This window comes from Trichosurus vulpecula, chromosome 5 (assembly GCF_011100635.1).
Source record: "Trichosurus vulpecula isolate mTriVul1 chromosome 5, mTriVul1.pri, whole genome shotgun sequence".
NCBI classification, from domain to species: domain Eukaryota; kingdom Metazoa; phylum Chordata; class Mammalia; order Diprotodontia; family Phalangeridae; genus Trichosurus; species Trichosurus vulpecula.
The window spans coordinates 33,390,921-33,417,350 of NC_050577.1; the positions used below are offsets into that span (position 1 = coordinate 33,390,921).

General features: G+C 38.7%; 1 protein-coding gene across 1 annotated transcript in view; it reads left to right on the forward strand.

Moving 5' to 3' along the window:
• The window catches only part of ZNF385D (zinc finger protein 385D), a 284,531-nt gene that overhangs the window by 254,365 nt on the left and 3,736 nt on the right, over positions 1-26,430 (forward strand). Inside the window, exons 8-9 of the mRNA XM_036760487.1 lie at positions 11,234-11,473; positions 24,472-24,650. Of these exons, the coding sequence (XP_036616382.1) occupies positions 11,234-11,473; positions 24,472-24,650 (419 nt within the window). The remainder of the gene's footprint in view (positions 1-11,233; positions 11,474-24,471; positions 24,651-26,430) is intronic.

Here is a 26,430-nt window from a genome sequence, read left to right on the forward strand (position 1 = left end):
GTTGTGCAAAGGTACAGTGCTAATTGCACCAATGGTGGCCTCTACCTGTTTGTTTGAATATCAGAAAGAGGAATCATTGTCCTTTTGTTTATGTGCTTTCCATGTGATGTATCAGTCCTTTGGGTTCAGAACATTTTGGTAAATAAAAGAGCAAACAATGGCAATTCTGGCTTCTTTTGTGTTTGCTTATTGTTATATTTTTTGGAATGGAGAAACCACCATTGGGACATGTTTATATGACACCCAAATATGTGGTTGGAAAGTTAAAAAAAGAAAAAAATATATTGTTGGTAGTTTGGTCTACATAGAGCCCCTTCAGGGTTGATTGCCGCCCCCCACACACATACATTGAATTAACAAGTTGTTTTTGTTTGTTTGTTTGTTGTGTAGTAATGACACAACCACTCACTGAACTCAGAAGTTTTTTTTTTTTTGATTTTAGGAAAACCATCAGTAGAACAAGGTCTCAACTTCTAAATGCCCCTCCTGTTCTTATTGTTCCCAGAAGACAGGGTTTGTTTTTCACATTTATCTATGTATCCCTTGTGCCTAGCACGGTGCTTAGTGCTTCTATTGTTGCTGGGTTCTTGTGGGGCATGGGGGAAAGTAGATTCTGATTTCCTTAGCGTGTGGAACTCCCACTGCAAATGAAGAATGAGTAATGACTTTGCAACTGAAGGCATGGGAGAGGTAGCTGGGCACTGAGAAGTTTCCAATCAATAGTCAGAAAGCATTCATTAATTTACTCTGTGCCAGGCAGTGGGCTAAGCACTGTAGCTACAGAGAAAAGCAAAAACAATAGTCCTTGCCCTTCTAATATGGAGACAACATGCAATAGACAATTATTACGTACAAGATTTAGTAAGGGTAAATGAGAGGTAATCTCAGAGGAAGCTCTATCAGGTGGAGAGGCTGGGGGGAAAGACAGCAAATGGAACGGCTTCCTGCCCAAGAGTGTTCTTAAGATCAGTATTGAGGGAAGCCAGGAGGTACAGGGAAGGAGGAAGAGCATTGTAAGCATGGCAGAAAATCAGAGAAAACATGTAGAGGAGAGAGATGAAGCATCAAGTGCTACGAAGAGCCAAGGAGGCCAGTGTTTCTATACAAGAAATAAGGTCACTCTTGTATGCGTAAGAAAATGAGTAAACAGGATCACTTTCTAAATAATGCCCATGCCAAGTAATCTATAATAATAAAGCTCAAAGTATTAGGCCCCTTAGTTTTAGGACAACTTCCTCCCCCCTCAAAAATGGCACTAATGATTCTAACAATTGGAAAACTAATTTCTGCCATGGAAACAGGCTAACTGGATTATATATCCAGGGTTTTTCATTGTGGTGGAATTTGGTGCTGAATTACATGGTTTTTGTCCACACAATTCAAATCCATCATCTGTTTAAAAGATACCTACTTTCTACCTCGTCTGCAGTCAGCAGTAATTTACAGTATCATTCATCTTCACCAATCAACCTTCCTAAAAGTGATGTAGTAGAGGAGTTTGCAGTTAGGTAAAGCTAACACTTACATTTGACCTTCAAGGGTATGGCCCCAGGAAGAAGAGGATTCTGTGATCTCCACTTAACTGGGCAGAGAAGGCCCAAAGCCTATACCACCACCCCACTAACTCTTTGTTGAGGTTTAAATTGGATTTTCTCAGGACACAGGTCTCATTAATTAAGTGGAAACTGTAACTGCAGACATTTTTTCACCCAAAGCCCCATGAGCAAGGGAACTTTCATTCATAGATTTTTTTAAAGTGTTTTTTTTCTTCTCTGCCTTCCTGAGAAGAAATCTATATTATAAGCCTGAAAAGACAGCTCCTAAATCTAGCTCCAACTAAGTTACTTAAAATAGCTTTGGAATAAATTGATTTTCTTTCCCCTCTCTTTCCTGCCATTTTTGCAATATTTATCAGAAAGTTCTGAAATTCAGAGAAGGCCTCACTCATATTCTCCTGGTTCTTTCCTAAAGGCCTTTAACCTCCAGTTGTTCAGCTACCAGCTTCACTCAATTAATTACAATGGGGAGGCAGTCACCCTGCATTTTGGTTGTTAGTTCCCTTTTGGGAAGGGACTGTTCATAAATAAAGAATACCAACTCCTTGAGAAAATTACAACATGCAGTATAAGGAGAAGAGAGAGGGTGTCCTCATATTGAACAAAATTGGGTTCAACTGTATTTGGAAGTCCGTTAAGGCCTCATAACCTTGTTCTTTGCTTCTAAGAACTGAATACGTTATTCTTATAACAAGACTTGTTAAATACCTTTGAGGGTTGAGTGCCTGTCTCAGGACAAATGCTGGTTTCGAAGGTAGCTGATTTTTTTTCTAATCACATGTTAAGCAAAGATTTAGTTGGCTTCCCAGCTGAGACCAGTTCACCTAAATCAGGAACTTGATTGGCAGAGTAGTTAAGGGTAATATGGTCATTTTCTATTTAAGAAGATTCCTGGTGAATTAGATCCTTAATCACCTATTTTTGAAAAATCCATTTTTTTTCATTTAGCTAACAAACAGCAGGCGTTTACTGTTCTGTGCCATTCTTAGGTTTAATACAGGGCCTAGCTAATAGAACACTCCATAAATTCTTCTTGACTTGGTTTAAGTTGTTGAAATGCTATGCACTGGGAAAATAGAGGCAACTATCCAATAAGTTCTGCCTTCAAGGAGCTTCCATTCTGGGCAGGAGTAGGGGTGAAAAACACGTACACGTACAAGTAAATATCAAACAATTTGGGAGGGAGGAGGTGCATTAGTAGCTGGAGCAGTGGGAGGGAGAGGGAGATCTTGCAAGGTTTTACATAGAATGGGGTCCTTGAACTTCAAAGAAAGCTCAGGAATCTAAAAGGTATTGATGAAAGAGGGACAGCGTCCCAATTGGGTAGAGACGGTGAGCAGAGAGTTAATGCAGCTTTCCTTTATGAGTCATAAGAACATCAGCTGGCTGTAGAAAATGCCCAATATTAAGTAGGTTTAAGATACATTCTTCATAAGATCATAGCTATAGATTTGGGAAAGGAGCTTAGAGCCATCTAATACAACTCTTTTGTTTTATAGGTGAGGAAACTGGGGCCCAGAGAGGTTAATGACTATCCCAAGATCACTCGTATAGTAGGTAGCATATCTATGATTCAAAGTTAGGTCATCTGATTCAAAACTCCACTTTTCCCACTACAATAGTTGTTGACATGGTTTTATAAGTGTGTCTTTATGTGTAATGAAAGCTGGCATTAGAACTATGTTTAACTTTGTTTAAAGGACATCTGCCTGAAAGGCCATATTTTTCTAGCCTTGATTTAAAATTTTGAAATAGTCAAATATAGCCAAGGCAAGATTTCTTAGGATCTCATGTCTCATTCAAGCCACTACCCTCAGCCTGAAAAGGGATTGGAACCTAAGAGGACAAATTAATAAGATAAAAATGAGCCTACTAGTCATAACTCATAGACCTGGAAGATTCATCCCTTTTGTTAGGGACCTTGCATACAGTCAGGCCTCATGGTCTTGTGCGTCTTATTCCATCCATCTCTCCTTCTTCCTTCTGCCCAACCATTCTCTTTCCTTATTTTGGGGCTAAAGACTTCAGAAATGCACCATTCTAAGTAATTTGGAATTGACCAAGCTTTCTCATCACCATTCCCAATATTGGTATTGCTACACATGCTACCCTAAGAAACTGTAATTACTGGTCTCGAGTTACGCCGCCAGTGCCCTTTCAAAGCAGGATTTGAACTGAGGTCTTTGGGAGTACTATTCAAGCAAATTGCTGTGATTCGTTCCCTATCATAGAACACCTTTTCACCAATCCGTAATGTAATCTACTTTAAGAGTGAGCAGCTGTTTGGCCCATAAGCAAATACCTCTGAGTGAGACTTATGTTCTTAAAGTACTAGTGAAAATGAATTGGCTATAATTTCTAACTCTTCAATACAAAGAAAAACCATAATGAGCATCTGTGGGATAAATTAATCCTATATATTCCATGAAGAAATACTTCATAGCTTAATTGTGAATTTTCTTCTTGCTATGGGGAATTTGGATCATAAATCTCTTTCTGGAAAGGAACTCAGAGGCCATCCAATTCAACTTCTGTATTTTGCAGATGAGGACATTGAGTCACAGAGGTATTAAGTGACTTCTCCAAGGTCACAAAGGTAGTTAGTCTCAGTACAGAGTAAATCTTATACTTACAAGATTTTTACATTAGTTTTAATTAAAAACATTCTACAATAATTCCAGTCACCATAGTCTGGTGAATAGAATGCCATCCTTTGGAGTCAGAGGACCTGGATTTAAGATCTGCCACAGACACAAACTGAGTGGGTAAGAGTGAACAAGTCACTAAGCCTTTGATTTCTCCCATGCAATCCTCTGTACCTTTAAATAGCAGACATTACTTTTCATCTGTGTTCAAACTTTCCGCACCTGAAAATTTCCTACAAAAGAATTTATTGATGTTAGCTTCCCCCAACAAAAAAAAGTTCTCAGCTATGGAATTTTTAAGTAGTCGCACTGGGGCTACTTTGAAATGAGAGAAACAAATGGCCCCTTGTGAACATAGAACTTTCTTTTCAGTATGTAACATGTTGCATTGAGTAGAAGCAGGCTGTTTCCAAGTCAAAGCCAAACAGTGACAGTTGCAATAAAGGTTCTTCGCTGCTGGCAGTTGGCATGAGAACAACTCTAAGCTGCAAACCTGTCTTGTCTCTGGACCTTCTTCCACCAGCTGCACCATGACCTTGACTTCAGGCTCCCAGCCACTTGCTCTCTCCTTAGGGGTCACTATGGCGTGTTGTCCAGAGAGCTAAATTGGGAGATGGGCAACTCTCCAAATAATGAATTATTATTCCTCTATGTTGTTCCATCTTTTGTTATGGTAATACAGTGGTCCCATGCCCTGATTTGAATACTTTTACATAGGGAGGGTAGATAGGTGGCAAAGTGGATAGAGTGCTGGGGGCCTGGGGTCAGGAAGACTATCTTCCTGAGTTAAAATCTGGCCTCAGACACACACTAGCTGTGTGACCCTGAGCAAGTCACTTAACCACTTTTGCCTCAGTTTTCTCGTCTGTAAAATGAGCTGCAGAAGGAAATGGCAAACCACTTCATTATCTTTGCCAGGAAAACCCCAAATGGGGTCACAAAGATTCAGAAACAACTCAAAGTGACTAAACAATAACAACAACACAGGCGCATAGCCCACAAACCCTATAATTGGATTTATTCATGGGCCTTTCTAAAACTGATACTAACTTCATACCTTAAGGCTTCCCTGAATATTCTACATTATTTATGGCTAAAATCATTCTTTCTGGGTCTGCCACTTGGCATAAATGATTCTTTGGGACTAAAATTGTTCACCTAAGTCATATGATTTTGACAAAAATGAATAGCTCTCTACGAAGAAAATACAGTAACTCAAGATAGTACAATGCTAGGAAGGAAATAAAAGGGGATGATTACGCATAGTTGTATGTCATGTCCCATAGTCTCAGTCACGCCTGATTCTTCATGACCCCATAATAAGTGCCTGATGAGGCCACATTTGAACTCAGGTCTTCCTGACTCCAGGCCTGGTGCTCTATCCACTGTGGCACCTCGACGCCCTATGGTTGTATGTACTTGCTGGCATGATTATATGTCTTAACTTTAAGCATGCCTGTTGCCTAGACCAGAGGTTCTTAACCCTTTTTGTGTAACTCTGGTAACCTATGGACTCATTCTTAGAATAATGCTTTTAAAAGACTAAAATTTAATGCATAGTATTAAAAAGAAAACCAATGATGTTGAAACAATTATTAAAACATATTTTTTCAAAAACTGATTTTTGTGTCCTACGTTAAGAACCCTTGATATGGATGATAAAATGAAATAAGTTGGACAACCTGTACTGCTTATCCATTACTTTATGGATGGACAGTACAACTCAACAACAGAATTGAATGGAATCATAAAAGAGCTGGGAGCGGGGCAGCATTTATTAAACACCTACTATGTACGCTATGCTAAGTGCTTTACAAATATTATCTCATTTGATGAAGGGTGATAGATTGCCTGTGGAAAACTGCAAAATTCTTTTAATGATCCCAAGCTTCTTCCTTCAACAAAGGTGCCATGATTTTAAATACTAGTCTTCCTTCAGTGTGGCTACATAGAACACTAGATTAATAAATCGCTGATTTGGACAGATTTCTATCAGGGAACGGGTTCTCAGAAACCATCTAGTTCTACCCCCTCATTTCCCAGATAAGGAAACTAAGGTTACATAAAGTTGAAATGACTTGTTCAAGCTCATGCAGTAAACAAGCATCAGAGGCAAGATTTGAACCAACTTCCTTTGCCTCTAGAATCAATATTCTTTCCAAGGAATCTCATTGAATATCATCCAAAGGACAGTAGAAATACTTACAAAAATATAAATTGCCCAGATTAACAGAAGAGGAAATTAAATACTTAAATAACCTCATTTCATTACTTACTAATATTTTTTTTATTTTGTTATTCTGTTCTGTTCATGCTTATTTATAAACTTGCTGTCTCTCCCATTAGAATGTAAGTCCCTTAAGAACAGGTATTGTTCCATATTTAAAGTCCCCTGTACCTAGCACATTGCCTGACACAGAGTAGATATTTATTAGATGCTTATTGTTTGGTTGGCACAGACTGTGTCATCCTGGGCAAGTCACTTTGTCTCTCAATGGTTAGGGAACTCTCTAAGATTATATATTGCAGAGAAGATTTAGATGTGCACTGGCAGAGGTTACCTCATTGAAATATTACAAGTCCACTCTCACCCCATCACAAGAATTACTTATAAATGCCAAAACAAAGAACTGACGGAAAGTTTCAACATATGTAATGGCTTGTACTTGAAAACAATGGGTTTCTTTAAAGAGGGACATATTGCCCTTAATTTGTTTCTACTCTTTGGGAATAATCCCTCTAATCATTGCCAGAGCCAAGGAAAAATTCAGCCGCAACCCTATGGTTTAAATGATCACAAATTCCAATTCTGTGAAGCTGAATTAATGGGATTCTATTATATAGTCAAAATTAAATACAAGTAAGAGGATGCCAGATAAATGTGTTTTTTTATTTCCTTGGCACTTCAAACTAATTGCATTTGTGGAATACAGTACAGTGGCATCTCTGTGAGAAGCTTCATGGTCAGAAGTATGATAGAAGGTAAAGCAGAGGAACTTAAGCTTCGGGATATTAAACCCTCTAAGCCCATTGCCTGTTTGGAGCTTGCCATAAGAAATGCTCATTCTTTGCTAAGCTGTAGGCATAGTGATTTGGGTGTCTCTAATCTAGCACAGCTTTCAGTGTAAATGTACAATATCCTATGAGATTAGGAAAGATATAGACTTAGCTGTCACTGGAAACACAAGATCAGTGTGTTTTGTTTATTCTGAACCATGTTAAGGTGTTTCACTGTTAAAATGTGAAAGATTTTCTGAGCTCATACTAACTTATGCCATATGGCATTTATGGCTCCGCATGTAAATACCCAAAGATCAGAGTGGAGGCTACTAGGAGCAAGCCTGTGCTAAAGATGAAATGACTAGGGCAAATACCATGGGAGAGACTGCCAAGAGCAATGAAGATGATGTAGCAAAACTTTCTCTTCATTTCTTGGCCCAAGGTACCTATAAATGTAATACCTGCATTAAAAGTGATCATTCTCCCAAAACCTGCCTGTGGGAAGAAGGGCTACTTCCAGCTGGTCACTTCCAGTGGATTGACTGTAAAATGTCACAGACCAGTAATGACATCTCAGTAAAATTCTAAGAAACTCTAGGTGAGCTTGAGGGAAACTCTGGATTTCAATGATTATTTTCCCTTTCTCTGAGGTTTTATTTCTAGAATGAATGGATAGCTCTCTGATACAAACATTTAATCTAAAAATATAAAACTTTCCAGGCATATATATTCTAGTTGGCTGGAGTTAGGGTGGGGATTGACGGTTGATGATCTATCATGCACCAGTCACTTAGTTCAATGTCATCTTTAAATGCCAAATATGTGGCTTCAAGTGAAATCAGATGGCTTTTTACAGGATATCCTCATTAATATTTACATTTTAGGTTGGGTATTTTTCATAATAATTAGAGAAAAGGTGCCATTGCCAGAAAATACAGTTTAAAAGCTTCACAAAGAAGGGTTTTAAAGGGGAGAGGGGAGAGGAGAGGAAGTATGAAGTAGTGGAAAAAAAACTTTGACTATGGAGTGACTTCACATGTTCATTCTTCTGCTTACCCCTTATGTGATATGAGAAAATTCATTTAGCCTCTCTTTGCCTCAGTTTCCATATCTGTAAAATGAGAAGTTTCTTTCTACCTCTAAATCTATGACCCATACATTCCATAGCATTATTGGTGTTAAAGGGATAGGAACTAGACTGTGATTTCATTGACAAGGGGAACTACACTTAGCATTCCTGGTCAGAGTTTTCTCTGCAACTCAAAGATTTAGAGATTTGCCTAGTATAGTGAGAGCTTAAAAACTAGACCTGGTAACTTTAAAGTCTAAATAAATAGATTTTTATTGTGATGTGTGTATGGGTCTTCCCTCTGTTGTTCTGTTGTTTGGGTCTTGTCCAATTCCTTATTACCCCATTTGGTTTTCTTGGCAAAGATACTGGAGTGCTCTGCCATTACCTTCTCCAGATCATTTTACAGACGAGGAAACTGAGGCAAACACATTTAAGTGATTTTCCCAGGGTCACACAGCTAGTAAGTTTCTGATGCCAGATTGGAACTTAGGAAGATGAGTCTTCCTTACTCCAGGCCTCCTAGCTGCTTTCCCTTTATAGACGTAGGTGTTTTAAGCTAGAAAAACATCGGCTAGGGATGGATATCTTTAGAGTTTGGTTTGTGTGGCTCTCCACAGATGTAGATCATAGTTCATTTTAGTAGACATCAAAATTGGTTTCTATAGCTTCTTCTCCTCTCCTTACCTCCCAGACCTACCCTATCCTCCCCCACCTCCAAAAAAAATTAATTGGTACCTAACTCTGGTGATAAGCTTGTCTGAAAGTAGCTAGGTTAGTGTTTGCATGAGATTTCTATCTCAGTAATCCTGCTAGTGGGCTGGGAATTGAAGCTTTGCCAGTTTTGTAGAAACTGCCCAACGTGGTAATCTCCTGGCAAAGCCGTGAGGAGCCAGGCTCGTCTCTATTTCACACTGGCACTTGGAAGAATGATCTTACCAGAGGAATCTCAAAACATTTGTGAACAATCAGGAGACTGTCAGTAAAGAAAAGCACGTCAGGATTATTCAATTGAATCTTGGTGAATGGACACACTGATGCCATGACATGAGAGAAGTAATAGGTAACCTATCCTTCTTGCTCCAACCCCTAAAGAAAACAGTGGTACTTTAGTAAAGCCCTTCTTAGTAACTAACACCAGTGAAGGAAAGCCTCTGGACAGATAAAAAATAACTTTACAAATGGAGTAGCTCCTATTTTCACCAGCATGCAGACAGATATTTTGATGAAGAATGGTTCTTAGAAGCCATGAGAGGAAGAATTGCTCTAGAAACAGGGACGTCGTTCTGGCTCTAGTGAAGGGAGCCAGCAAGGCCAAACAGGTCACACTTAGGAGGTTAGGGGGAGGTCATTAGGGATTCAACGTATTTATAAAGTTAATGGTCACTGTGCTGGCCTTCATTTTCTAGAAGTGCTGCACACCCAGGGGAAGGGAGTAAAGTCTAGAAATATTGTGGGAGAATTTTTCCTGACCAAATTTACAACTCTCTCCCTCTCTCTTTCTCTCTCTCTCTCTCTCATTCTCTTGCTCCCCTCTCTCTTCTCTTCTTTCTCTCTCATATCTTTTTTCTCACCCTTCTCTCCTTTTCTCTCTTCTCTCTCCCCTCCTCCTCCTCCTCCTTCTTTTCTCTCTCTCTCCCTCTTTCTCTCTCACCACTGTCACACACATACATGTATATATACATGCATTTACATTACATCAAAGGATATAATATATGAAGATAAAGTAAGACACATGTGTGAAGCAGCTTCCCTAGCATGGAGGTTGGGTATTCATCCTTAGAACTAGTACTGTCTGGGTTTGAGTACTGCTCCTGACACATGGATTCTCTGACTCTGGGCAAATCACCTAAATTCTCAGTGCCCCAGGAAGTGCTTTAAGATTCTACATTGTGAAGGGAGTTCCTTCTTGATGAGCCTACTTCAATAATAAAATCATAGGTCTGGTCCAAAATATACAAAAATTCATAGATGGAAGTTCATTCTTATTAATAATAACAATAGCTAACATGTATATGACTATGGAGCAGGCACGATGCTAAGAGCTTTACAAGTATGTCCTCCTTTGATCTTCATGACAACTCTAGGAAGTAGATGGTAACTCATTTTGCAGATGAGGGAACTGAAGCAGGCAGTAGTTAAGTGAGCTGCCAAGTTCACATAGCTATAAGTATCTGAGCCTGGATTTGAACTCAGATCTTCCTGACACCAGGCCCAGTGGTCCACGTTACCTGTGGATATAGAGATACATATAGACTATATGTTAATAGGGTAATAAGTTGATCTTTTAAACCAGTATTAAATAGGGACCTCTTTTCATCTACAAGCATTTAATAGTCTTTGAACTGCTCATTTACACAATGGGTTATAATATGTCTCCCATTATTGCATGCATACACCTGGAAAAGAACCAGAGCCTGTATTTAATTTAAAAAAATAATGTCATGATAGAGGGGGAAGTCAAGAGAGAAGGGCAGAGAGAAATAAGAACAAAAAAATCTTTTTAAAAAAACTCTGGGAGATGAGTTAATAATAAAGACAAAGCCTTGTTTTCTTATTGTGTTACTCTCTACTTTTTTCTTGTGTCTGTGTCAACACATCAGGAGTATTTGTCAAGAGTATTATTTTTAACCATGATACAAATTACTGAAAAAAAAGAACTTACCAAGCCTACAGAGTCACATGGAAAATCTATCATGGCTGCTACCCCAAACCGTGCATGCATATATGTGAATGCACATGCATGTGCATGTGTATACATATGCACCCATGTGTGCATTTGATTGTCCACATGTATATATTTATATTGTGTGTATGTATGTTTATACATCCATCCACTCCTCCCCCCACTGCAAGGATCATCTGAGTTTTCTCTTGCGCAATGTAGCTGTAAGACTGGATCTCCAGATAAAGCTAAAAATCACTCATTTCCCCTCGTTAATTCTTGGTTATTTTGACTGCAGACAGTAATGCAGGGACACCAGCAATATCGACAACAACAACCGTGGAAATTCGAAAGAGCAGTGTTATGACAACAGAGATCACCTCTAAAGTGGAAAAGATCCCCACCACCGCCACCCCTGGCAACAACAGCACATGTCCTTCTGCAGAGACTGAGGAAGAGAAGGCCAAGAGGCTCCTGTATTGTTCGCTATGCAAGGTTGCTGTCAACTCCGCCTCCCAGCTGGAGGCCCACAACAGCGGTGAGATGTAGTGATTTCTGTTCTGTCTCAACAGCTCTGCAATTAGCTTCCTCCAAATAGATTAGATCTTTTTTGTGGCAGGGGACAAAAAGGTGGCAGGAAACTGGCAATAGCAGAGGATTCATTAACCATTAAAGAATAAAAATGACAAGCGCCAAGTCACATAAGGAAGGGGAGGGATGCTAATGCTTTGCAGAGCCACAGTTTTGTTATTGTTTGTTGTCAGTGTTATCTTGCATAAAATTTACTTTTTGGAGGTGTTGTGTCATAAAAATTTACCTTTATGTCCTGCACCAACTAGATCCCTTGATTTTGAGGGTGCACTCAAAGGTTTCCTTCAGTTATGACAACCTATTGATTTCCCCCCGCCATAAAGCGGCCACCATTACCAACACTACTTCTTTCTAAATTGTTGCTGTTTATCCAAGGCTGAGTCTCTATGGCCTAGAAGAATTATAAACAAAGATGACCTTGATTAGTTTAGTTTCCTGGAGAACCGATGAACTATCTGTGAATGTTAAGGTTGTTTTCAACCTCGTACCTTAAGACTGTCCACATCAATGTGTCTCAATATATAAACCAGGGTAGAAAGATCATGATTTGGAGTTGTCTCGCCTCCTGCCAGCCCCCTAAAACAAAATTCTAGTGTACCTCTGTCAGGGTTAGGCAGAATGCAATCATATTGAATTAATTCCTACTACTATTTGATTGACTGATAACCCCTTAAATATCTCCCAGAATCATACAATCCAGATCAAGAGCTGGGAGAGAACACAGAGGCCTTCCAGCCCAACTCTGTCATTTTTAGCAGATGAGAAACCTGGAACCTAATGAGGTTAGGTGATTTGCCCAAGGTCACAAAGATAGTAAGCCTCAGCATTGGAATTTTAACCCATGTTTTCTGATTCCAGAGCTAGCGATCTTTCCATTGGCAGGCATCATAAAAATGAGAGTCTTGTTTCACCCAAAAGAATCTCCAGTCATGGCGGTGTGACACATGGAAATGAACAAATGTAGCCAGTGTGGTAGGGAAGCTGGGAGTACAATGCTTATTGTGGAGGTTCAGTCATTTCAGTTATGCCCAACTTTTCGAGAAACTTTTTTGGATTTTCTTGGCAGAGATATTGGAGTGGTATGCCATTTACTTCTCCAGCTCATTTTACAGATGAGGAAACTAAGGCAAATGGAGTTAAATAACTTGCCCAGGGTCACACAGCTAGCAAGTGTCAGAGACCAGATTTGACCTCAGGAAGGTCAGTCTTCCTGCCTCCAGGCCCAGCATTCTATCTACTGTACTATCTAGCTGCCCTGTAGAGTGGACAGTGCCCCAGTACAGTGCTAAATGTCCTGAATTTGGAATCAGCGGATCTAGACTCCAATACTTGCTCTCCCATACATTTAACAAGTCACTTCACATCTCTTGGTCTTAGCTTCTTTATCTGTAAAACGAGGGAGTAAGACAAGATGCCCTCCAAAGTGCCGTCTAGCTCTAAATCAAAGATCCTATAGTCTAATGAAATACTTTACTTCTATACCATTCCACATGGTCATTTAAAACTGTCCTACACTGTGACCTTGAGCAAGGTCCTCATGTCTTTGGGCCTTAGTTTTCCCATATGTAAAATTGGAGTGGGGGGTTAGATTAGATGACCTCTGAATTTCCCCCTAGATCTCAATCTATGATTCTACATTTCTTCCCCATATGCTTTTTTCCTGTCCCATTCCCAAATAATCAGACAACATAATGCCTTAGATTGTGAGAAGGAATCTCCCCAGGCACCACATTTTTCCAATGTCTTCTAAAGGATGGGATTCATTGGCCATAATTACAATGAGAAAAGGATCCTCAGTGATACCGGTATAAACCCAAGATTTAATAGAACAACTTTATGCTGACAAAAGGGTGCCAAGCCTATCAGCATATGGCAGCTATTGACTTTGAAAATCTAATGCAGTAATTGCCCAGGGAGACCAATTCTTTTAGTCCTTATCTGCCTTCTGCATGTGAAGTTCTATTAGAATTCACTGAGAGTTCATGGGTTCAGGGCCAGAGATGCACAGAGAAAATTTGGCCCTGAGACAAAATCTATACTCCACAGACGCGTGGTGTGTGTTCTTGTTGCACCAAAGAAACTGGAAGATAAAAACTATTGGAAGTTCAATTATTTCTCAAGAAGGCTGAGCCATTCACTACTCTAACATGATAACATTAATTTTAGGGAGAAGATCAATTCATCCAGCCATATTCTGAGCAGATAAATGAATTGTGTTCTTTAAGGCCTGAAGTTAATTTCTAAAGGAAATAGGAATCAATCTCCAATTTTCCTCAGCAACATGTGATTCAGAAACAAATCAGAAAAGCAACTGGCTTTGGCTCTGGCTCTTAAGATTGAGGGAGCTTGACATGGGAAATGAACTCGCCTTGGGGAACTCTGGAGGAGGAAACTCCTGTTAATGGAGTTCAGAAATCCTCTGTGACTTACAGTCTTAAAGATATTATCAATGTACTGACAAGTTCAATGATTTGTCCAGGATCACATAGCCAGTAGGTACCAGAGGTGAGGCATAAGCTCAGATCTTCCCAGCTCTAAAGACAGTACTTCATCTACCCCTCAAGCTGCTATGCATGAGGAATCAGAATACTTCAGAGTTCTTTTCTAAGACATGCTACTGACTTTGTTTCCTGGGGATCTGAGAAAAGGCAAGTAACCTCTCTAGACCCCCTTATCTTTAAAAGAGAGATCAATCCATGAGTGAACAAACATTTATTAAGCACCTACTATAAGCCATGCATTATGCTGAGCAGTAGGGATACAAACTGAAAGTTGAGATAGTTCCTGCCCTCAAAAAGCTTATCTGGGGATAATAATAAGTCCCTGACTTTCTTCCAAAGGTTTTCAGGAGTGAATGAAAGCTATTATTCATTGCTAAAACAAGGACAATCTATCAGGTCTCCGCCCTTTTCATAGATTCCGTGTGTTTATATGATGTTTCTTTTACTTATCATTTATTGTCATTCATTTCAAACTGAAGGAAAAATCATGTTAATTCAGGCTCTAATAACTTGGAACCTGTCATAACTTGGGCAAAACCTTGGCTGAAATAGTTTTAGCATCTTATCTGTGAAGAAAACTTTGCTAAGTAAATTAATGGAATAAGCAAAAAGTCTGGAGAACTGGAAAGAGCAGAGAACAACTTGTTTTCGAGTGTTTAAGAAGCCTGTGTTGGTCAATAGATATAGAGTCAATAAGGCCTGAGTTCAAATCGTACCTCACAGACTGTGTGACCCTGGGCAAGTCACTCAACCTCTTTCAGTCTCAGTTTCTCCAGTTAGCAAAATGGAAGTTATAATAACGCCTACCTTCAGGGTTGTTATGAGGATCAAACGAAATGATATGTGGAAAATGCTTTGTAAATCCTAAAATGCTATAAAATATTAGCTATTATATGCTAATTACAAATCATTTTTACCTGTTCTTAAAAGGAATCCCTTTTCTCCCTGTCCCCCAAATCCCTTCCTCCACACCTGGAAGACATTTCCTCCTTTTCTGTAAAGGCTGATTTTTTTTTCTACTTTCAAGTCTCCACCTGTCCCCGCCCCCCACTAATAATAAAACATATTTCAGATCTCTCAACTGAGAGTGATATTTCCCTCCTTAAATTCTTCTTCTAGACATCTCCTTTGCCCCATACCATTCCACTTGGCATCATACTTATCTATCCATATAGTATCCCTCCTATTGGATTATGAATTTCTTGAGAGCCGGGTCTATCATTTTTCATCAGTGCACATGGCACTAAGTCCAGTTCCAGGCACCTAACTTAATAAATACTGCTTGACTATTGCTTAATAAATATTTGTTGAAATTAAAAACTCATGTATTATGCATGCAGGGAATTCTCATAAGTGTATTTAACTAATTAATAAGCATTCATTGAATGCCTCCTCTGTGTCAGGTACTGTTCTATGGTACTGGGATACGAAGACTAAAGAAAATATGTCCTGTCCTCAAGAAGCTTATATTCTGTGAGAGAACAAAATAATATATACATCTATGGATAAAAACACGCAGGACTCACACAAAGCCAAAAGAGTTAAACTTTGTTGGAAAGGCATTAGAAGCTGAGAAGACTGTGAAAGACTGTTTGCCAAGGTCGGGACTTGAATTGAGTCTTGAAAAGGGCCAGGGTTTCCAAGAGGCAGCATGAGAGAGAGAAAATATTCCAGGCATGGGAGACAAGCACCAAGGGGCACCGAGGGGAGATGGAGTATCATGAGGGTGGGGGAAAGAGAGAGCCCATATGACTAGAATGTGGTAAGTGGAGTCATGCTACCATAGTATGATAGCAACAGAGTTAACCTGGGTTCTGGTGGCAGTGGACCATGTGGATTGGGAGGGAGAAAGAAGAAAGAATTTGTCCCTCCCATTTGGAATAGCATTAGCTCCTGCCTCCCCAGATTACTTTTCTGCCTTGACTTTGTGTGACCCACCGCCTTCATCGTAGTTCGTTTCTACACTGTATTCCCCCACTGAGGGGGGAAGCTTCTGGAGGACAGAGACTACTTCTCCTTTTGCTTACATTTGCATTTCCAGTGTTTAGTATAGTTCCTGACATATATAATAAGTTTTCAATAGATTCTTTATCTAGTATATAATCAAACCTCCCCTTCACGTTGGTTGTGTAGCCATTTTGTTACAGGCGACATTCTGAAATGCCAAAGTTCAATCACAAACACTTGAACATCTCCTTTTCTACGTTGATTACACTATGACTGTTGTAATAATAAGTATATTATAAATATTTTACTAAGTGCATTATTAATATTGTAATCATACTGCAATACAAAGTAGTTTATTTATCACACAGTTCACATTTACAAGGTACTTTAAGATTTGCAAAGCAATTTCCTCCTTTCAAGGCAGGCAGTAGAAATGCTATTATCTCCTTTCTATAGATGAGGGTGGAGGTATAACTGGCTAAGTAACTTGCCCGTAGTCATTCTCTAGAGCAGGGGTGGGGAACCTGTGTCCTTGAAGCCACATGTGGCCTTCTAGGTCCTCGAGTGCAGTCTTTTTACTGAGTCCAGGTTTTACAGAACGAATCATTTTATTTTTGTTCACTGAAGTCTGGATTCAGTCAAAGGGACCAAGAGGGCCACATGGGGCCTCAAGGCCTCAGGTTCCCCACCCCTGACCTACAGCCTCACTTCCTCTTATGCAACATAATGGTCAGAATTCCAACTTGTGAGTCAAGAAATTATCTGCTACTTCTAGAGTTAAATCATGGACTCCCCTTCCTTCACCTGCTAGGGAATGTGAATAAGAACCACTCTAATTCCAAGACATTGGTCATAGCTCATACTTGTAGGGACAAACGTTGTTTTATTTGGAATCATAGGTCCAGAATTTGAATTCTGGCTGTGCTAATTCGAACCTGTGTGACAGCGAGTCATTTATTTAACCTATCTAGGCCTCAGAGTCCTCATTTATAAAATGAGAACATTACACTAGGGATTCTTTATGGTTCTCTCTTTGGTAACATAGTTGATTGAGCATTGCTGGGCCTGGAGTCAGGAAGATGTGAGTTCAAATACAGCCCCGGACACTTACCAGCTCTATAGCCCTGAGGAAGTCATTTAACTGCTGCTTCTGTTTCCTCACCTACCACCCAGGATAATATTTGTAAAATATTCTGGAAACCCTAAAGCACTCCATACATGCTAACTATCATTATCATCATTATTGTTATTGTCAGGACTCATAGTGTGCTATGTAGGTTAGAGTGCTAGGCTTGAAGTCAGACAGATGTGGATTCCAATCTCACCGTCCATACCAAGCCTCTGAATCTCTCAAGTAAATTCCTAGGACTTAAAAAAATTCAATTTGACAAGCATTTATTAAGTGCCTATTGTATAGGCCCTGAGGCTACAACAACCAAATTGAAATAATTTCTCTAAAAGAGTTTATAAATCTACCTTCTCAATATTTAGACATGTTTACTACGTCAGAGATAGGTTGTGATCAGCAGCAGCAAAAGGACTTTCCATGCCTGGATTTTCCCCATGCCGATACTCCAATTCCTTTGTCATGCTTTGCATGTGATTTCTCCATTTTTTTTCCCACTGACACAAAACAGCATCTGTCCTTCTGTCATGTACACAAAGAAGGAATAAAGATATTTTCTAAAGGATAAAGCAGAGAAAAATGGAAGATGATCAGTGGGCCTATACACTAGACAGTAGGAAAGATACAGAGCCCTCTCATCAGTAGCTCAGAGCAGCACTGGCCAGTCATGGTTTGTCTTTGCGCCTGTGTCATTGGCAGAGACTCGGTCACAGCTGTCACCTTGATTGATTACCTTCCAGAGAGCTAGTAGCTCATTACCTTTGCCTAATATTTAGGTAGAAAATATCTCTAATATTTTTTTTCTGAAGGATAGGTTTTCAAGTCTCTTACAATGGCTGGGATGGATAGGAAGGCAGTGGAGGTCAGTTACTTCAGTGGTCTCCCTTTATCTTCTCCAGCCTATTGATAAATACTCCTTCAATGCCTTAGCGTGTCCTTGGAATCTGCCTCTGTGTTCCCTTTTAGAGATAATCTGTTTGGGGGATTAGATGTTGGAGTGATTTGGACTCAGTTAACTTCATTGCGTGTCACACTCTGAACAGGGATGAGTTATGGCACATTATTTCTTCTACTCGGTGTTTGTGTTTCTGTCATGTTGTGATAGATGGGGTCATCTCTGTGTACTTTCAGAGACAGAATATGTTCTCTTCTTGAGGTCATAGTGACTGCACTGTGCCTCCTCCTCTTTCCTTTGGCCAGTGAGAGAGGAAATTAGTATTTAGGCAGGAATGTTGACAGATAACCTAGAAACTCATCAGGCATAGGGAGGTCTGCCTGACTCCCAGGCCAGCAGTATATACATTATGTCACCCAGCTGTCCCTAGATGGGAAAGTGAGAAAAGATGCCAAACTCACGCATCTAATTCCAACAAAGTCAGGAATCAGAGATTTGTAGCAGAGTTTCTACCCAGGGAAACAAGCAGATTCACGGGCCCAGGAGGGTAAGGTGATGACATCATGCTTTGAGCGATCAAACTTTGATGATCGAGAAAAACTGAGAAAATAATGAAACGTTAAAAGCTTAGAGCCAAGCAATATCATCTTTATTACTAACATTTACATAGCACCTACTATGAGCCAGGCACTGTGCTAAGCACTTTCCAATTATTGTCTCATTTGAGCCTCGTTGCAACTTTGGGAGGTAGGTGCTATTATTATACTTTTATTGTCGTTTTTTTCAACTATAGTTGCATTATAGTATAGCAATATCGAATTATTATTGCAGTAAATTTTATAGTTGAGCAAACTGAAACAAACAAAGGTTGAGTGATACGCCTAGGGTCATGCTGCTCGATGAACTCTATTCCTCCTGATTCCAGGCCCAGTGATGGCCCACTATGCTAATCCCCTCCCGACCTCTCTCAAGAAGTGACTGGACCCAAAGGAAGCTGATTGATTAAATTTACAGGGTCCAGGGCCAAATCATAGGCTTTAGAGCTTGATTCAGTTCTTGAATTTCTTTTCTCCTTGTGGTTAGGATATCAGTGGGAACATCCAATCTACATTACAGGTATTATAGGTTAGATGTTTGGAAGTTGAAGAATATTTTCCCTTCAATATACCGGTTGATCAATTTCCCTGATCAAGCCACCGAGACCATTTAACCCACAGCACAACTGAACCACAGTACTAGTTTTCTTAACTGTGAAGTGAGTGAGGAGAGAACTCAAACACCTCTGCCACCTATGATCCCACTAGTCTATGCACGCTACTTGACTCCTTGCGTTTTCCTTTCTTAGACCTTTCTTTTCTAGTGTCTGCCAATCATCCTCTCCTCACTAAAGGACCAGCTAATCACAGCACATCAGATATAATCTTTGTATGTCTATAACTCTCCTCTGATGAACTAGCCAATGAGAACAGAGAGAATCTGCATTCTCAGTCTGCTGCCCATTGCCTGACACTCACTGTGTCTCCATTTGTTACTATAGACATTTCCTTTATCTTTTACTCCCTTATTTCTGGGATGCTTATGTTCTGGATGCTTAAGAATGACATCAGGCTAATCTATGGATCACCAAAATTAGACTGTATATGGGGAAAAAAGTGCTCAAAGAAGTGACATAGAAAATGTTTTAAGATTTTACAGGAACAAGAGGTCCGTGAATCTTCATGGGAGAGATAAGACTTTTGTTCAGGCTTAATTAGTGCTTCTGATACCCTTCAAGTGTACAAACTGAGGAGAATTTTCCTTTCTCAGAACACATGGTTTGAATCCAACACCATATATTGAATAAGACCTTTCCAATGTGCTATTTATAGAAAAAGCACTTTTCCTGCTCATTTATTTAAAGTTAAATAGGCTGAACTTGTGGTAAATAAGCAATTAGAGTGGAGGTTTGGGGAATGGCAGGGCTTTTCAAAGGGCTTATTTGAATACATTAAAACATCAGTTAGCCAGTATTTAAATACCTGGAACTATTGGATAACTGGATTTTTTTGCCCTTTAAAAGGTCAGAAATAGAAATAAAAAATCAAGGACAGTGGAGGACACCCAGAAGATCCAAGGTTCCATTCTCAGAAGTTGCCTAAGGGAAGACAAAAGGCAAAGGCTTTAGAGTTCCTCTGCAAGTCTACATGTGTAAAACCCATCTAGTATGAGGTATAAAGCTAGGTATTTCACACCTTCCTAGAGAGCTTGTAGGAGCAAAGGTTTGAATCCTACTCCTATGCCAATGGAAAGGCAAGAAACGAAATTGGATCAAGCCAGGGAAGAAGTCCTTGCCACAACATGATCTCAAGGGAATTCAGGGAAAAACACTTTGCAGAAAAGTATCACTCAAGTGAGTTTAATGTGAAGCACACTGTCAAGGGAAATACAACCTCTCATCTCCCTAGGATTGCCAAAAATATGAGTTCCCTAGGGTTTTTTGTTGTTTTTTGTTTGGTCGTTGTTTTTGTTTGTTAAAAGGAGGGAAGAAGCCCAGTAAGGCAGCATAGATCTAGATGATTTGTTCATCTTATTGGCTCTAGAGAAAATGGTATTTTTGTTATCTTATGTTTTTGCAACTCTCCACACAAATGCCAATAATTGTCACTTAATCAGAAAATCTCATTTTTCAAACATGCTGAGTTTTACTGTGTAATTACTGCAAAGGTTCAAATTTCTCATCGTGTTTGTTTAAATATTCTTTATTGGCAGCCTCCTTTTTAAGTGATGAAGTGAAGGAGATCTAGTTTTCTTTTTGATAGCCAGTACCTTATATATTAAAATGAATCATTATATTTTCCAATGTAAAAAAGTGGCTGAGTGTAAGGACAGTATTAATTTTGCTGTTTATTCCAGTAGAGTGCTAATAAGCTTATTGAGGGCAGGGACTGTTCTTTTTGTTTTCATAGTCCCTGAGTCTAGCACAAATGCCTTCCAAAACATTGATGATTAATATCTTTTGAATGGATGAATATTGAAGGCAAGTTTGGCTCATAGAAATGAAAATAATAAAAGATTCTCCCAGGTCATGGCTCATTTTTTTATCATTTCTAAAATGGAAAATGAAATGGCTGTCCCTGCATATGATTTCTACCCTGGGGAGGGAAAAGTGTTGACAATCAAGCTACTTAAATCCTAATGTCCAAGGACTGATGGCATGAGATTTGTTTTCTATTTAATAGGGTTGATTCAAAGCACAAGTTAACTGAGATTTTCTCTGTTAGAATTGGTTCCTGGGATATTAGAATAAATGGAAAATATGCTAATTTCCTACTGAGAGACACCCTCATTTTACCCATTTCATACATTCACTTAAAAAGATAAATATTCAATTGTATCTTGCTTAATTTTGAATCTATGGCATAATTGTTCTTTTAGAAATTATAATCACCATCCTAACCATACACTTGTATATTGTTTGAAAGCTTGCAAAGTGCTTTACAAAGATTATTCATTTTATCTCCACTAGAACCTTTGGACTTAGTATTTCTACCATCCCACTTTATAGATTAGGAAACAGAAGCAAACAAAGGCTAACATGCCAAGGGTTACACACGAAGTGTCTGAGACAATATTTAAACTCAAGTCTTCTTGAATCCATATCCACTTCTCCTCCTTGCTGCCTCTTATAAAATAAGAGTATGAAATTTGCAAAAGACATAGCCAGAAAGGATAGCTAACATATTGCATGGGAGTTAGGATTCAAAAAAGATCTTATTTAACCAGGACATTGGGCTTAATTTAAGAAAATGAAGTTTACTGAGGATAATGTCAAATCTTATATTTGGATGCCAAAAATCACCTTCACAAGTACGAGATAGAGAAGAAAAATTAGTTTGCCTGAACATAAATCCTTAGAAGGGAAGGAAGGATGCTACAGATAAGGAATTTAATTAAGTCACCTTGCATCAAGAGCGTTAATGTCAAAAATTTTTTAAAAATTAAAAAAAAATTAAAAGAGAGAGTTAATGTCCATGAGGAGGCAGGTAATTTCCCCACTGCACCCTTCCCTGGTATGACCAAATGTATAGCATGATTTTGGGGTACTAGGCACCACATTTTAGAAAAGTTAATCGGAATCCAGAGAGAAATGAAGAGTCCTCCAGATCACAGCATATGATCAGCAGAAGAATCTTGGCTTTTTTAGCCTGGAGAAGAGAATATGGTGGGAAACTTGATAGCTGTCTTCACGTATTTCAGGAATTATTATGTGGAAGAAGAATTTGATTTGTTCTACTTGGCACCAGAGGCCAGAACTAAGAGTAAAGGACAGAAATTGCAAAGAGGGAGATTCAATTTGATGTAAGGAAAAAGCAACAACTTCCCAATAATTAAATCTATCCTAAATGGAATGAAGGTCTGGAGGAAGTAGTGAGTTCCCCAGTCAAATTCAATTCGATGAGCATTTAGTGAATGCCTGTCCTGTTCAAGGCTCTGCCCTAAAATCTCCTGGGAAAATCTAGACAACTACTCGTGTTGTTGTGGGTATTCATTTTCATCTGTGGATTAGATTAGACGGCCACTCAGGTTCCTTTCAACTTTGTGTCTGGGATTCATAGACAGCTATGATTTCAACAGGGCATAGTTAGATAGATACATAGATAGATAAGTAGGTAGACATATACATACATAGAGAGATAGTAGAGTTAGCTAGATAGATAGAGAGATAGATGTATATACGTCTTTACCTTTGTTTTTGGTTTTTTTTTTTAAGGGGAGAGACCTCTAATTGCATTGGTATGGCAATTTTCCAATCAGTGCAAATTGGACTGTCTTTTGTAATGTGTGTATCCTTAAAGCATAACCTGAAGCACTGAGAAATTAAATGATTTGTCCAGGGTAGCCAGTATGTGTCAGTGGCAAGATTTGTACCTAGGGTCTTCCTGACTCTGAGGCCAGCTCTTTATCCACTAGGGTATGCTGCCTCTTTAGAGTTAAATTAATGGCAAAATTAGAAGGCCTATTATCACTGCAGACTATGAAATGTAAACCTACCTTTATTTAATTGGGGAAAACGTCATTCTGAACAGCTTTTGTCTTTGGTTTATATTGTGTTCTGATCTATTGCTATCCTAGAGAAACATTTGCTCATCGTCACAAGCCAAAGGATGTAGTTAAGGTTTTCATGTAGCTATAGGCTTTTGACTAACACATCAAAAGTAATGGTACTGTGCAGGAAAGGTAAATTAGAAAGTAAGGCCAAAATAAAGTCAAACCTAAAAAAGGCTCTTTCTACTAGAATGGGAAATTCTACTTTAGGAAGGTACCGGTAGTTGAAGGACACTAGCTGATAGACTGAAAAGTCACCAAAGTTTAATAAGGTAAATACACATATCAATTCAACATTAAAAGTCAGCTTAGATCCATGATTTCTTCTTATTGCTATAACCCTGTAGTTCTTATAATGTGAGATCTCATCTTCCTAACTGCTGGGAATTCCTGTCTGATTTTTATCCATTCCCAGTCCAAAATCCTCCACAGAAAATTTCTCCTAGAACTAATAGCTAAGATTTACCACCATCAAGGGAAAGAAAAATGTTAAATAGTGCAAAAATGAGAAATTTTGTTAAAAATTAGGAGAAATATGTCTACTCTCAAATTATGTAAAATTACAAAGGTAGAAACAAATGTTATTTTAATCTGTTGATTTAAAGTAAGTAAATACTTTGCATCCAAAAAAGGGAAAAATGGTTACTATTGCTTTCTCCAAAGAAGACAGTTGTCTGCCTCTATAACCTATTGTCGAGACTATTGTAGTGTGTGTATCCTTCCTTCAGCATCTGGTTCCAATATCTCATCTGGATGGATGTTATTATCCTGTTTAGGCTACCTAGAAGGAACCTTTGGGTACGTTGAGCCTCTTTCTTTTCTCTTCATGCTTCTTCTCCATAAGATTGTGAATGTATATTCAATCTGAGTTTATCTCACATGATAAACTTTCTGTTATGTAGTTCATTTAGAACTATTCCAAAAAGGTAGAAATCACTTTTCTAGGACCACCTTAAGAACAGAGGTTCTCTTTCTTTTCAAATACCAGCCAATCAGCAGGAGACATAAAGAAACAAAGTCATAACCATTTAATTTTATCTCAGCACACTTTGGTTTAGTCAGGTTTGTTTTATGTGTGTGTTTGTGTGTGTGTGTGTGTGTGTCTGTGTATGAGAGAGAGAGACAGAGACACACACACACACACACACACACGGAGAGAGAGATGGAGAAAGAGAGAGAGAGAGAGAGAGAGAGAGAGAGAGAGAGAGAGAGAGAGAGAGAAAGTTCATTATTATTCCAAAATTCTCATATATTGCAATGGTAATATGAAAAATATCTAGTGGTTGTTTTTCTTTTACAGAAATAGGAGGAGGGACCTGACTAGTTGCAATATTTTTTTCTCCTCTCTGATCCAATTTCTGTCCTTCTTTTCTTTTAAATATATATTTCAGGGACTAAGCACAAAACCATGCTGGAAGCCCGAAATGGGAGTGGGACTATTAAGGCATTTCCTCGAGCAGGAGTAAAAGGCAAAGGGCCAATCAACAAGGGAAATACGGGCCTGCAAAACAAGACATTTCACTGTGAAATCTGTGATGTGCATGTAAATTCAGAGACACAACTTAAACAGGTGGGTGACTCCTATCTGTGAGCAAGAACCTTTGGTCTCGCCACATGGGATGGGAAGGCAGATTATTCCTTTGAACTCTAAGTATTTATTGAGCATTTGCACATATGTAGCAGTCTGATTCTCTGAGAAAGAACTGCAATGCTCTTCTGGGGCTCACAGATGTCCAATCTGATGTGGAAAACCCACTCTATATGATTGGGCTATTGGACAGTAAACTTTTGAGGTCAGATTTACCAGCCAACTAAATAAGAGTTTATTGAAAGGGTAAAATTCTCAAGTAATTGTTAAATTCCTCATTATAAACCAGGGATACTGATCGATCAATCAATCCATTAACTCTGCATCAAGTGCTATACTAGCAGCATAGTGGACACAGTTAAAAAATGAAAATGCTTGTCTTAAGGAGTTTACATTTGTAGTAACTATTCTTATGATTTTTTTAAAACCACTAAACAAAAATAAGGAAATTTCTTTTAATATATGCCAGTGATATAACCTAAGAAAACAACCTTCAGATTATAATTTATTTTGTACCCTAGTGATATAACCTAAGAACACAACCTTCCAATTATAATCAATTTTATGGGCTTCTGAACAATGTTTTTCTCGGAGCTCTTATTCACTGAAACATTGGATTTATTAGGTTGATACTGAATTGTACAGACAGAGGGATAAACATCAGTATGGAAATAAATTTATCTCTGCCTAGCATATGGTTTTGTTTACTCATCAAGTTTCCCCAAGAATTTTCTTTCTATTACAAGCCACCTTCCATAAAAAGAGATTTGTATCACAGAAAAGTAACAGCAACCTCTATTAATTTATTATCTATTATTATCTATTAATTACCTACTAATACCCAAATAGATATAACCCTTAAAAAGCACATGTGCATCTTAATTCTTTTCCCTAGATCATGTTTTTGATGGGGGCAGGGGGAATCTAAGTGCATGCCTTTTGATTTTCTGATGCCTTAATAACATAACTAAATCAAAACGCCAAGTGTTTTTAAGCATATGCCATGTAGAAGGGAATATGTTGGATATTGAGCACAACAAAAGGAATAAAAGCCCCTCACCCAATGTTCCTACATTCACATAATGAATATAAGTGACATACAAAGAAACTTTAGTATTAATGTAGGCAGGTGAGACAAATTGCACAGGATTATGAAAGGTGATGGGGAGATAAAGACAGCAAGGATCGACTATTCTTTCTAAAATGGTAAAGAGCTGAAAAGCCATTGGTTGGAATTACTTAGGAGATTAGTATGAGATTGGTAGAAGATTAAGAGGGCAGAAAATTCGAGGATGGGGAGGATACATTTTACAAAGACTGGCTAGAGGGTCAAGATTGTGGAGGAAAGAAGCGAGGCCAGAATAATATAGATGGAGTGGAATTATAGAATTTGAGAAAATGAAGGTTACAAAGTGCAAACCGATTTGAGAAGATTGATTGAGTGAGAGAAAAGGAAGGTCAGGACATTACAATTAGAGAGAAGATATTTCTGACTTCAAGATTTTGCGGATTGAATAAATTTGGGTTAGGGAGGGACCTGTCGTAGTTGGAGACAAGCAATATGGTAGAAAAGAGAGAACATAAATTTTAGAGGCAGAAGATTTGGGTTTGAGTGAGGACTTGATAACTTTACAAGGGTTAGACATTTCGCTGCACCTCTTCAGAGCTCAGTTTCCACATACTTAGGAGACCTACATAGAAAATGTCTGATTTCCCCTATAACTCTAAATCCTAGGAATGATAGCTCCATGAATGATATAGG